This window comes from Cibotium barometz, chromosome 57 (genome assembly GCF_041138505.1).
Source record: "Cibotium barometz isolate CiBa-2024 chromosome 57, ASM4113850v1, whole genome shotgun sequence".
In the NCBI taxonomy this organism is placed as follows: Eukaryota; Viridiplantae; Streptophyta; class Polypodiopsida; order Cyatheales; family Cibotiaceae; genus Cibotium; species Cibotium barometz.
In genome coordinates, this window is record NC_141102.1 from 8,692,096 (window position 1) to 8,706,705 (window position 14,610).

A 14,610-nucleotide genomic window follows, 5' to 3' on the forward strand; every position below is an offset into this window, starting at 1 on the left:
GATGTGTGATACAACTGGGATGGAATCCCCTTCTTTGCCAGCATTAATAAAGTGCATGCGGCCTTTATGCATAAAAGAAATCATATTGGACTTGTAGTCTTTGCGGGGCTCAAGCCTATGATGCCACGGCTTGCCCAACAATACATCACATCCATTCAAAGGAGCAACTAAGAAATGCTCATTGTCAAGGTAGCCCTGTATATGAATACGCAACTTCCCAATCAAAGGGGTAACCTGCACCTCTTTACCAATGAATGCAGCTTCGGCTTCAATCTGAGGTCCCATGTTTTCAACCTCAATACCCAATGCAGCTGCCATTTGCATAGAGATGAAATTGTCAGTTGCACAGTCATCAAACATGAAGAGTGCGGGCTGATCCTTAACTTGTCCCCATGCCTTGCAAACCATTCTCTCTTTAGCATCATGACCTGTATTACCTTGCACGTCAGGAACTGCATGAACATTAGCTTTGGTATGCTTGTCCTCGTGCTTTGGTTTGCGATCTGGGCATTGCCGAAACATGTGGTCTTTGCTACCACAAGAAAAGCATTTTCCATCCTTAGCATATTGCTCTCTTTGCTCTGGGGTTAAGCCAAATTTGTTCTTTCTTGGGCCCTGTTCTTTATTTTCAGCTTTACCACCCTTGTAAGGCTCCCGGAAGTTCTTTTTAGGTGGCTGTCCACCCTTTTGCTGATTTGGGACAGCCTTGTCCTTCGCCTTGGAACCTCCTTGATCTTGCTTGATCTTGAGCACCAATTGCTCTGTAGCAAGGGCAGAAGCTGTGAGTTGTTGCAACGTATGTTTTGGGTGCAATTCAATACCCGATCTATAAGCAGGTTGCAATCCAGAACGAAACTTCCTATTTCTTTCCTCCTCAGAGATTAGCATGAAGGGAGTCACTTCCAGCAACACTTTCCAAAATTTATTAACATACTGTTGCACACTCTCATTATCTTTTTGTTCCAGCCTATCCCACTTTTGAGTGAGAGTTTGCTCTGCATTGGGTGGCAAGAACTGAGCATAAAATCTGTCTTTGAATTCCTTCCAAGTAGAGATGGGATCCTTGGTGATCTTTTCGGTGATCCACCAATGAGCAGCAGTGCCTTTGAGAAACATGCTAGCATGGCGCACCTTCGACTTTTCTGTGAAATCCTCATCACTAAAGGCAATGTCGAACTGTGCCACAAACGCTAACACCTTAGAAGCATCATGTTCACCATGAAATACATCAAATTTAACAGATTTATCACCTGCTTTGAACTCCTTGAGCTTCCTGGCATGAGGCTCATGGTCCTCTCTTTTTCTTTTCCCCTTATCCAACGGGGTAGCCCTGTCTGCATGGGCTCCATGGGCCGTCATAGAAGCTTCATGGGGCACGGTGGCATGTGCTCCACGAACTCGAAGCTCAGATGCATGTGACTTACCTGCATATGGCATGGTCTCTCCATGAGACAACTCAGAAGGCAAAATTTTCCTGGAAGCAGACCTGTCACCATGAGATACATATCTTGCATGCATGTGACTTTCGTGCCCTCCATGAGCACTGGCATACATATTTCTGTCAGGCTTAGTGCCTTGGGGAGAGGATGCATGACGAGAAGTGACAGTCACCTCTTCCTTTTGCATATAAGATTTCAGCCTCTGGGATGCAGGATCTCCATGCTTTAAACGAGGTGGATTTCTGAATTTTAGCTCTCCGTCATCCCCCTCTTTGATATCACCTTTGCGAAGGAGATAGGCAAGTGCCAACTCCCTTGGTTTCTTGCCCACTTCACGAGCCATAGATTCAAAGGTTACATCAACCATAGCATCAGCCTTCCTGGCTTCGATAGCACTTTGCAGATGAGGATCTTCATGCAAAAACTTCAATTCTTGCTCTTGAGCCTGCAAAAGTTTTCTCATATGTTCCATTTCAGCCCTCATAGCATCAGGGTCTTGTTCAAGCATAACTGTCTTTCCTGGAGACAGTTGACCTTTGGATTCACTATCCAGAACCCTTTCAAGAGGCTTGTGTCTACCTCGCAGGGCATCAGACCCACGAGAAGCACTAGAGGGACCCCTCGAATTTGGTACTTCCAAAGGGTTGCCTTGGCTGTCCATTGTGTTCAAAGTTTGCTAAAAGCGGGATGTCCAATACACAGGTTCGTTTCCCCACTAGGAAGAGGGAAACAACCGTGCTCTGATACCAATGAAACCGATCCCGTCAAGTGGGAAAGACTCAGTTGGACACCTACACGTTTAATAGCACAACTTTTAAAACCACAAATATGAAATGGACAACTTAAAACAACTTGAAATTTAAATGAACAGAAATGGAAAGATGGACACCAGCACTGGGGCCGGAACGGGCCGACCCCCCCCTCAATATATGATATATTTATTGGGAGTATTTAAAGAATACAATGCTCCATGGGTTCTGAGAACCAGATGATGTCCATGTACATATGAAAACAGTATTAAACAAATAACTCGAATTTTGATGTAGAAAAACTCGGAGCAGAACGACCACTAGTGTGGTCCAATCACTACGGTCCTGTGCTTTCACTGGACTCCGCGGAGAGCACCACACTGGTGTTCCGAGACCACGCACAGACAGGCGCTCTCGTACTAACGCCTGGCTCTCCCGATCTCAGCACCTTTGGACCGAGGTTCGCCCATATAGCTTGGACAACCCGGCACCGAACGGGTGTAGGCCGAGCGGGGCGAATCTTTTATCAGATTTAAACATATAGAACTTTACTCAAATCTGAAAATCACTTACTTGTAGGTGGATGATAGAAGACCAAAACTAGTAGTGTTTGCTGAGGATGAAACCACCTTTGTTGGAGAAAGAGTTGTCTAGTGTGGAACTATCAAGACCAGCACCACCACGAAGTTCCACAGCCGCCTGCTGTGAGAGTAGGAGTGCCCACTAGCAAGGGGAGCAGAAAGAGTAGTATGTGTAGTTACCTTGCTGTGAAGAGCTGGCTGTCTTGTAGGAAGGGAAACGTAGCCCTCCAGAGGTGGCAGCTGCTGTGCAGGGTAGGCAGCCGACTATAGGAGAGGACGGAGGGAGTAGTGTGCAGCCTGCAGATAACTCCAGCACTGAGTAGGGGCAGCGCAGCCTATGGTGCAGTCGCCTGTAGGAGAGGGTTCCAGCCAGCCTGTAGAGGGTAAACACCAACGCACATGGGGCAGCGCAGCCTTCAGGTGATGGCAGCTTTTGTATGGAATACCAGCGCACAGTAAAGGGCAGCGCACAGTAGAGGGCAGCGCAGCCTGTAGGTAATACCAGTGCACAGAAGGCAGCCCAGCCTGTAGGTAACTCAACGCAGCCACCTGCAGTAGAATTCAGTCGCCAGTAATAGAGATGGGAGGAGTCGCCTGTAGAGGGGCAGTTGCAGCCAGCCTATGAAGGGGCAGTCGCCTCTTGTGTAGCTGTAGTATCCTGAAGCAGCAACAAGATGAACTCCAGCCGGTAGAAGAGCAAGCGCAGAGATGGTAGCCGCCTGGTTCTCCACGTAAGAGAGAAGCGATGCATGCCACGCTTGAAGAGGAGGGCCCTTTCTTAATAAAATTCATGTGGAGTTAACCTTAGTGATACCCACCATGCATGTGGGGGATTAGTGGGGGTTGGTGACCATGCCCACCCCCACACTCACTTAAAAGTGAGGCTCCCCACCTTGGCCCCAAAGTGGGTGCCCAAAGGGGGTGCCCACTTTTAAATGAATGTGAACCCCTAACCTTATAAATCAAAGGGTTAGAATAAAACACATTAAAACAACATGTACCATATACTTACCACCTGTTCACATGCACTGAAACTCGTCAGAATACAGAGCAGTCTTCACGACTCACTGGCAGGCGTCCCCGCTCAGTAAGTAACACGTCAGACAGGCAAACACACAAATACAGGTCATGCGAAAACAGTTTCAAGCATGCAAAATATGTGTGCATGTGCAAAAGTAACATGGACATATCTCCCGTTCATGGAACATGTACAAAATATCTGTCGGCACAAAACTGGCACGACATTTATTACATAAAAACCTGGTCTTCCTATGGAGTGACAGTCCCATAGGTAAGACGCAGTTCCAGGCACGAGTTTCCCTAGGTGTGACAGTCCCATAGGTAAAACACGGCACGAATACTGGCCCTTCCATGGCGTGACAGTCCCATGGATCGAACACAGTCCAGGTCATACACGGGTGGCACTGATCTGGCTCCCGTCCATACGACACCATCCTGCTAACACACGGGTGGCACCAGTCTGGCTCCCGTCCATGTCAGCAAAATACTGGCCTCTTCACATGAGACACTGGCCTGGCCTCAAGTGAACGAGACGCAAAAATGTGGGAATGGACCAAATGGTCGGCCAATTGGTGACACACCTCCCAACCATGACAGCCGTGGGCAAGCCCATAGTCTTGGCTGTCCCCACCGAGCCACGAGCTGAGCTAACTAGGTTAACGTACCGACCAATCTCCTCCTCGCGACGTCCCATACCGCCACGAAGCTACCCTCGCGGGCCTCGAGATCGCTGCCGGCCTCGGCTGCATAAAGTAGGTGCACGTCTGTACTAGATCCAGGCTCCAAGACCATAGAGCTCTCACAAACTCGCGAGACTCTCTATATCCCAATAACTAACCTTGGCCACCCTTTTATAGGCTCTTGGCCGGTCATCGAGCGTCCACACTTGGGCGCCCGCCCATCCATACTTGGGTGCCCGCCCATTAGTCTATCCCTAACTCAGCTCGTCAATCAGCCTGCCTAGCTCCAAGCTTCCCCAAGCCTCGAAACTAGTCTTGCGTGCGTGTAGCACACGGTAGATACACACTGTGCACATGACAGACCATGAGAGAAGATACCATCTCTTAAATTAGGACATGTGGCAAGATTGTGGATCAAAGTGAGACAAGTGGCCTCACACTTGTCACTTCAACTCTGCACTTGTCATTATAGCTTGTACTTGCCATTCTAGCTCATGAAAGCCCCAAATCTATAAATTAGAGCCCTCTCTCTTAATTTGAGAGCATGCCGACCAAGCTGCCATGTCCACATTTGGGCATCCTCCCACTAGCTGCTGCTGTGGGCTTGTTCAGCGGTCGGTGTAGCTTGTCCTTGATGGGGTCTGCTGGGCTTGTGGCTCTATGGGTCTGCTGCTGCAATATACATTGTGTGGATGGATGTGTGATGGCCCATGCACAGCCATAGGCTTACATAAGTATGCAACTTATTAGGTGTTTGCATGCGTATGAAACCAGAAATCTGTAAGATCTAGTTTACTTTTGTATTAACATGATGGTTTTTCCATGGCCTGGCAGGATAACCGATTCAGGGCCCGGCGAGAAGAAAGGAGAGGTATGTTGTTTTCTTAATTCTGTTTCTTTTATAGGCATTTTTCAGTAGAAGATTCTGCTACTTGCTGTGAAGAGCAGGTGAATTGGATGCCCTTTAAAATTTTTGCTCATATGCAGGTGGAAGAAAAAGTGGGGGCAAAGGAAGGGGTAAAGGAGGAGGTGGTGGAGGGAGGAGTGTTCGTGGTGTGGATTTTGGCATGGGTTTAGGTTATAAACCGGACACGGACACCAACAAAGCCTCACAAGTGACCAAAAAAGTTGATATTTCCAATTGTGGTGTAGCTGTTGATGCTCTGAAAGTCGGGATGATGGCCCGCTTCAAGAACAGTTTTGTTGCAGCATCAGTCGGGAGTGCTACAGGATCAACCATGTTTGCTTCAACTCCCACACAGCAGTTGGGCCAAAATCCTGCCCACCAAGGGCGAAGCTTGGGGGGTATTGGATATGGTAATGGCAAGGGGCACACTGTAAGTGGATTTGTGTCAGGGGGTTCTATACGTGATGGGACGCCTCAAGGCCATGCAAGGGGACCGCCCGCTGGTTTCATGAGTGCAGGAAGTAACATAAACACAGATTCTACTGCTAGGTATCCATAATATACTCTCTCTCTCTCTCTCTCTCTCTCTCTCTCTCTCTCTCGTGCTGGTGTAGTGGTTTCATGGGTTCGAGTCCCATTGCCTGCACTTATGTGCCATTGCATGGATCATGTGCGCAATCCCCCCCCCCCCCCCCCCCACACACACACACACACACGCCCACCCACCAACCACCACAAAAGAAAGAAGAAAGGCAGACCTGCTTATAATTTTTTTTTCCCTTGTGAAACTGCAGTGACCAGGAGCGTCCTCGGAACAGACGAAGGCCTTCAGGATGGGACAGAGAATTAAGCAAATGAAGTGTGAAGCCACACGTGTTTCTTAGCATCTTTTCAAAATCCACTGTACATTACTGAAAAGGTTTGTGATCAATGTAAGAAACAGTTTTTGCATCTTCATATTTCTTTTTAAAAACCTTACGTCTACATGCAGCAAAAGTATAGGAGGCTATCGTTAGGGCATTTGAATGGATTAAAACTCTCTTTAACCCCATTTTTGTTCCTGGGTTTGCTGTTTCATTTTATGGTTGAAGAGGCGAGAGTTTAGGGGAGTACATGCTTTTCAAAATGGGTACAATTAGTATTTAGTTATGGTGGAGGCCAAGCTATTACTTGGGCTGGGTCGGAGTTGCAATGTAAGCGTGTGGTTGCTTTTCCTGTCTCACGTTTGTGTGGTCTGATATATGCTGTGTTCTGTGTGCATGTACCCACAAACACAATGAAAAGGCCAAAAATGTATACGATGTCCTATGTTAAATTTTATTGTATCATGAAAATACTAGTGATTATATGCTTAATTTTGCTCTAGAAGGGACCAGTTCGGAAGCACTTTCATCCTTTCCATCGTACTTCTCTCTTGTAAAACAACGGGTTGCTTTGAAACCTTGGCTATAGCAAGAAATTCAACCATCTCAAATTGAAATCCAAGTTTATTCATACTTGGAAGGGTGTAATTTCCAGAACTTTCAATCAAGTTGCTAAGGTTTTACTAATCTATGACATACTATTTTATATATAGAGGATATAAACATAAAAACTTATTATAAATACTGAGTAAAATACAAAGCTTTAGCTAAGTTGGTAACGTCTTCCATTTTGATATTCCAAAGTAAGTCATCTTACAAAAGTACATGCTAGTTAAAAATTATAAAGATTCATGTATTGTGTTTATTCAGACAGTCCGTGCACAACATTGAAAGCACACATTTGTGTCCATGCATAAGCGGTGCATTTAGAAGGTATGCTTATGGTGCGACTTAAAAGACATCAACAAATAATCATATCATGAAAACCTAGTCACACTTGGGGGCTCCATGGAAGAGACTCAATCTAGTGGCCTGTGAGGGACTTGAAAGCCAAGATAGCATAGCTGCACATGAAAGCAAAGAACAAACATGATGACAAGTTGATTAGGGCAATTCAGGATGTAATGGTTTTGAGAGAGACTGTTGGAAAAAAAAACATTAGCAAAGCATACAGGTGCAACCAAATTTATGGATATGTCAACGACAAAGGATAACCTTACCTTGTGTGCGAGGTAGTTGCGCTTCCGCACAATGCATCAAAGCAGGAAAAGCTTTACAACCGCCATAGCCATTCATCTTCAACATCGGCCTGTTTTTGAGGATTTCTTCATTTATCTTCCCTGCTGGGTTTCCACGGCTTGGCTTCATCAAAAGCCTTCTGCTTTCTCCTGCTGCAACATGCAGTCCGAGGTAATCTCTCTCTCTCTCTCTCTCTCTCTCTCACTCTCGCCCTGCTTTTTCTGTGCGCGTCGAAATTGCTTCGTTTTTTGTTTAGATAGCTGTAGTTTGCTCTTCATGTCGCTGTTTCAATCTTTTGTTTGCGTTAAATCCCTGAGTTAAGAATTTCCTTCTTTTCTCTTTCTATTTCCCAAAGCCGTTGTGTTAATCTGCAATTTTTTTTTGCTTGACATGATTGTGTTCTCCTAATCTTGCTGGAAATCTATGTCTAATTTGTATGCTGATCTCCTTTAAAGCCGCTGCTAATCTGAATGTTTAAGTTAGAAACGCTGTGTTTCCTCTCATTTTGGCCCGAAATCGATGTGGTGCACTGCAGATGTATGTTGACGTAGCTTGTTTTTGCTCAGATTTGTTTTTCCATGTTTCTCCAATGCGTTTCCAGTTCTGTTTCTTCTTTACATTTTTCTCAATCTAGCTGCGGCAAGTTGGTTAGGGCATACAACTCGATGCACGAAGGTTGGGAGACATATTCTGGACAAGCATCGACAAGGAGAAAAGCCATTCTAGACAATGTTATATGGCCCTCAGATCCTGTGTTGATATGCATCATTAAAGATTTGGTTCACATCACATGGAGATCACATTGATTGAACGCTCATTCTATTACACCACTCCATGCACACCATTTTGTAACTATCCTTTCTAACTACAAGTGCTTCATGACATATGATCATGGGATTTTGTCGAGCTTCTGACATGTATAAATGCCGGCTAGCTTACTTTTGTTATATGCACAATCTAGATGTTAGCGTCACTAGCTTTTTGGGTCTCCATGACATTCCATGGGCAGTTGGCCATTGTAAATAGGATGCATGCAAGTGTATAGTATGGTGTTTGCTTGACGGTGTATGCTCTCTCTCTCTCTCTCTCTCTCTCAGTTACCTTCTTCTTCTTCTCCTGCATCTTGCAAGTACCCAAGGCATTGAGGTTGAGGTGAGCTCTTTCATAGCTTCTTCTCTCATTGCTCTGTACCCACTTTGGCAAGGTATTAATGGACTGCTAACTTGCTCACAAGAGGGGGTTGTCAACATTGATGGCTAGAGGCAAGCCCCATATTCATCCTTATATTTTCCTTTCCCTCCCATCATGCAAGGCATTAGATTGTTCCATTTTAGTGAACATCTTTGTTGCTATTATTGTTCATAGCGGTGTCCTAGCTTAGGAATTTCTTACATTCAATTTACTTAGTGGAGTTTGTGTTACTTGATTGGGGTGCAAATCTATCGGTTTGCTAGTCTAATCTTGGTTGTTTTGATGTTTTGGATTGTTTCTTGGAGCAATGGAACAATAGAGATGTGGAGCTCACCACAAGTGCACAAGTAGGCGGTCTTTCTCTTTTCCTTTGATTTTAAGCTTCTTTTCATTCTTCTTTTTTTTTTTGGGGGGGGGGGGGTGAGGTTAAGGAGATAAGGTTGCATGGAGTTACTGTAAATTTTTTTGCCCCCGCGTTACTGCCTAAAGCTTTCTCTTAAAAGCTTTGAAAGCTTCACAAAAGCTTAATATTATATAAGCTTAAAAAAAAAGCCTTTCTCTAAGCTTTCAAAACCTTTCTAATTCTTAATTTTTTTTTAAAAATATCTCTTCCCTCAACCCCACAAAGTTTCTACAAATTTTCCCTTCTCTGATATTTTTCAAAGAATTACAGAGTGCTTTTTCCTTTCAAAATCTTTTCCCCTTCTTGAGCCCAAAAACCTCTTAAAATTACTAGAAAATTACAGAAACATACCCAATAAATTTTGAAAATTCGTGAAGCTTTTACGACAAATTGGCCACATTTTTTACCACTTTTGTGTGCTAGTTCAAATCGAGGTAATATTATTTATTATTTCTTTTTAAGAATAACATATTTGCCACTTTCGTTTTACCAGAATATTTAGTACACAATCGCAATGACTCTTCCATCTCACCACCCCAATACACCTCAACCATCCAAACTCCTACAACTCAAGGCATAATATATGCGACTCGCTTATATATCCTCGCTTATATATCCGCAAGCAATGCACACTTACTCCATGCATTATTCATCCAGGCATTATTGCACATCTTTACAATGACAAATCCGAAGATGAATGGTCAAAAATTTGGACAAACGATCTTGAAGCATGTTTTGTCTCATGATCCCCATTGGCAACACTCATGTATTTCTCCTTATATTCAATTTTGTCAACTCATGGAGAAACACGAAATCATTCAAGGATACAGAATCGAAGACGATACCACCGTATGTCGCTTGTAAACACTTTCTTTCTCACTTACATTTTCTTCAACCTTGAAAAGATATTTGTCATGATGCATACACATGTTTTCGTCTCGCGAGGATTGTAGAATCACACTTTTATTTTATAGTATTTCAACCACTACTTGCAGATGACAAATGTGTACACGTGTGGGAGTATTGGTTAATGTTATGAGTTTTATATTAATTGATTGGCATAGTTGATATAAGTGCAGATCACTGGATTGGATAATGGAGGCAAGCTTTGGTGGTAGCTAGAAATATTTTGAGATAATCGCTTTTGAGTGTCGACAACAAGCGCCATTAATTCATTTTGGGCACCATCCATATTTCTTGAGACGATGTATATATTATTTGGGATATGTGAAATATCCCTTGTACATATTTGATTTTACAAGATATGTACACCTTTACATGGTTTTAGATTCACATCTATTTTTGAAGTACCTTGTATGCTCAAGCAGGCTATTTTTGAAGCAAGCTATTCTTGAAGAATTCGTCATATTCATAGAAAGATCCTATTTTGAGTCCCAAAAGTTATGTCAATATATTTAAGTAGACCAAGAGGAAGCATGGGCTCACTCTTGTGTGGGGGAAAATTGGACCCAATCTTGTGTCTTGAGAAATTGTTTATTCTATTTATGTTTGGTATTTAATATTTTTACAATCAATTCTAGTTCATGTGTCAACCTTCCTCCACAACAATCCCTGCCATTCCACCTAGCCTATCCCCTCTATCCTACCCAACTGTCATCGACACAGCTCTTGCCTACTGCAAAAAAAAGATTAAACACTAATAAATCTAATGACAAAAATGAAGCATTACTACAAGGCAAGAGGTTTAGCTCAAAAGATTATATGTTTGATCCATTAGATGGAGTGCAAGAGGTTCAAAAAAGATAATGACAAGGCCTCAAACCATTTGATAGAGTGCATTTTAGATTGCCTTTGCCTTAGGCTAGCTATAGCTGCCTCCTCTGGCTAATTCCCAAAGCTTACTTTTGTAAAGAAAAGCAAGGCTGGCCTCAGTGACAACTTCTATAGAGTTGCCTCTATTTGGAGGCTCCTCTATAAAAGAATATTGTTCCTCAAGAAATGGATGCAACCGCCACATTGAGACAACCTTCACTGTCATTAATTAATGTTATTCAGTGGTTTAAGAACTTGGAAAAATCATTAACACCCATTTGTAGAGAGTGAGATCAATACCATGAAGAATCAGTTTTCTCTCAGCCACATTGCACAAGTCGAGTTAATTTATTTGGCAGTGAGCATTTGGTTCCATGGGTTTTGCTTGTGTGGACTACTCTGATGATGTGACACTTGACGTTGTGAGGCTGCTAGGTGATGGCCTCTATAACACCACCAATAGACACACAAAAAGAAAATGAAAAGGGATCAGAACTCGGGGACGCTAAGATCCCAGCTCCAAGGGCATCACTCAACTATGCTCCTATCCTCAGTCCTCCAGCTGACACCTTTGGACATCTATACAAACCTCAATCCGACTTGACTGACTCCTCCAGATATCCTCCCAAGTTAGCACTGACCTCCAACACCTCTGATCTTTTACCTATATAGCTCAACAATTGACCAGAATCCTCCCCAACTGACACACAACTGAATGTAAACCGAATCAGATGGTTGATGATATTGACTCCAGTCTAAAATGAGTTCTCTAGGCTCTTCTATATTCCTCCAGCATCAGCTAACCTAAAATCCATAAGCCTAGAACCTTACTAAACACTTTGCTCTGATGTCTTGCTGACCTTCTCCTGACACCTCTCTGACTGAATCTAACTGAAAACTGACTCAGCTGTTGGAGTCAGACCCAGCTGATTCAACTGACTCAACTGAATCAGAAACATTATCCCTTATGTCCTTCGACTCTCTCCGACCCTCAGGGTGCTCACACTTCAAAGAGATATCACACTAAAAACTCTTTGCTAATAGCAGCTGACTCACATCTCACTCCAATTCGACTATTATGACTAAACTGACTAAATTGAATCAGCGGGATCATACTTCCTCTTCTTTGTGTTTGCTTCTGACACTACTGAATCCTTAGAACACTAAAACCAAACAAGGATCCAACCTAATAAACATTTAGCTGACTCCAGCTGACACACAATTGACTCTGAAACACCATTCAGCCCACTATCCCGTCTGACTGGTGATTGCCGAACGGACCTCTGACAGTCAGACCTAACTCACAAACACTTCCCTCAATCCCAGACAAGCCAAACCAAGTCCTCTCCACCTTTTGTTGACCATATTTGATGCTTAGCTGACACACAGCTGACTTTGTACCTTCTCAATAGATGCTGATCGAGTCAACACTAACTCAATAGATGCTGACCGAGTCAACACTAACTCAGTATCAGTTCACCATCCAGCAGACTGGCACACAACTGACTTTGTACCTTCTCAATAGATGTTGACTGAGTCAACACTGACTCAGTATCAGTTCACCATCCACCATATACTGACACACACAGATGATCTATCCCCATAAACTCAATCAAAACCACACATACATCATAACTAAAACATCAAAACAAAGGACTTTGCATCCATAAACAGCTGATACAACCCAAACTCTCAGACTTCATCAACTCGATAAAAACATATCAGTGTCTCAACATCCCTGAGACGTGGGCTCAATCATATAAGAAGAAAACACTAAAAGCTTTTTGGGGTCCTCCAAGATAGACCTCAACAACATAGCTTAAAACTTTTTGAATCCACTGCCACCATGACTGTCCTTCTCTAATGCCATCTTCCAATTATGTAGGATCTCCAGCCTACGACCGTAATCAAGAAAATAGACCTATAGGAGTCTACTCCACTGCACACTCTCTCTCTCTCTCTCTCTCTCTCTCTCTCTCTCTGGTGTTTTCTCTAGCCACACACTCGATCAACCACACTTTCTCTCGACCCTCTTAGAGTCCATGAAAATTTCCCCAATTCACCTTCTTCTACTTGTCGCCGCCTTGCTTTCTTCCAGAACACTGCACCGCCCGGCTTCTTCGTATGTCCATGTCATCATGTGGATGAGTCCATGCCAACATGTGATATAACATGGACATACATGTTATCATGTGCACCGTAGACACACATGTAATCATCCTAATGATGGCCATGCATAATGTTATAGATCATGGCCTTGGATGGTCCATATGGTTGAAATGGTCTCTATAAGATCTCTTTATGCTCGGTGTTATCTTGGTGTGGTCTATACGCTCTATATGTTCTGCACATGGTTATGATCTCTATATAAATGTCATCCTTGTGTTATTTGCATGATGCATATGTTGGCGATTTTCTCAAGATCTTCACATGCTTAGTATTGTTGCATGTGGGGCTTGTATGTTTAGGATAAGATACAGGTGACATTTACTTGGTTGGTATATTCCTTATGTGGTTTGTATCATTTGTATACTCTAAATGGTCCGTGTGTCTGGCCCTAGATGTACTTTGTATTTGGTTATTGTATGGGTTGTGAATGGGGGTCTTCACATGCTCATTATTGTTATGATGGTGTTGAGATATCGAGCTCATCTAGTGAGGCGGTGTACACTGATGACGCTGGGGGATAGGCCCCACACTTACACCACTGGCATGGTTGGTGAGATCATGGGTGATATGCGGCCAGTGGGATGACAGGCTGTGTGACAGCCATTCTAGAGACTGGCATAGCTATAGCGCCAGCTCATTTAGTTGGGTTCACACTATAGAGAACCCTAGTATGTATTTGGCTGAGTACCTTTTCATTTAGTGTGTACTCTTATCTTTGTATATGGTGTGTTGAGTGTTGTGTGAAGAAGAAGAAGATTTTCAGCCTCTCACCTTGTGTGTTCTCTTTTAGGATTTTGTGAGTGTGTGTGTGCTTGCAAGAGCTCAAGCTCTCTTCTCCCCCCTACATCTTTTCATGGTATTAGAGCCTGGTTCATGCTAAGGGCTGAGCTGCTGCAAGCAAGAGAAACACAAGAAGCGGTACGAGGGTAAGAGCTTCATCTACTCTTCCCTATTGGTGTTGGCGACTACACCCTTGTTGGGAGCTCTACGGGAGACACCGGCAAACGATCTCTGATTGAGGAGCTTTCTTCGCGGGAGTAAAGCTATAGAGAAACTATATTGTCCTAATGGACTTCACTTTTCAAGCTAAAAACGCGTTTTGGGTGCGTTAGGACCTCCGTTTTTCGAAAAACAAGCGATTTCGAGCACTATGGGTAAGTCATCGATTCTATGCAGAACTTTGTTTAAGAACTGCAGGAAGACAGATTGGTTGTGCAGACATTGTGTGTGCTATAAGGAGGTCAAATAGTTGCCATTGGGTATATGTATGCACATTGAGGTCACTGGTTGTGACATTTGAGTGTAGTACAGTACCGCTCTAGAAAATATAGCAGTTTGTGCAGGACAAACCAGAGTGCTGTTTCTGGTAAATTTGTGTCTGGCAAGATGTCAAATGATGGCATAAACCAGATTTTTGTTGAGAAGCTTGACAAGAACAACTTCCATGCTTGGAGGTTTAGGTTGACAAATTTTCTGATGGGAAAGGGTTACTGGGACTACATAGAAGGTGAGCATGAAGAGGCACCGGAGATACCGGAGATCAATCCGACTACTGCGGATGTGAAAGACTTCAAGGATTGAAACCAAGGAGCCAGA

The 14,610-nt window shown here is 43.6% G+C and overlaps 1 protein-coding gene across 1 annotated transcript in view; it reads left to right on the top strand.

The window, feature by feature from the left end:
• LOC147606387 (P-loop containing nucleoside triphosphate hydrolases superfamily protein) overlaps positions 1-6,427 on the top strand; it is a 65,923-nt gene extending 59,496 nt beyond the window's left edge. Inside the window, exons 3-5 of the mRNA XM_086792304.1 lie at positions 5,304-5,340; positions 5,457-5,925; positions 6,171-6,427. Coding sequence (XP_086648430.1) covers positions 5,304-5,340; positions 5,457-5,925; positions 6,171-6,234 — 570 coding nt within the window. The 3' untranslated portion in view covers positions 6,235-6,427. The remainder of the gene's footprint in view (positions 1-5,303; positions 5,341-5,456; positions 5,926-6,170) is intronic.
• Positions 6,428-14,610: the final 8,183 nt, after the last annotated feature.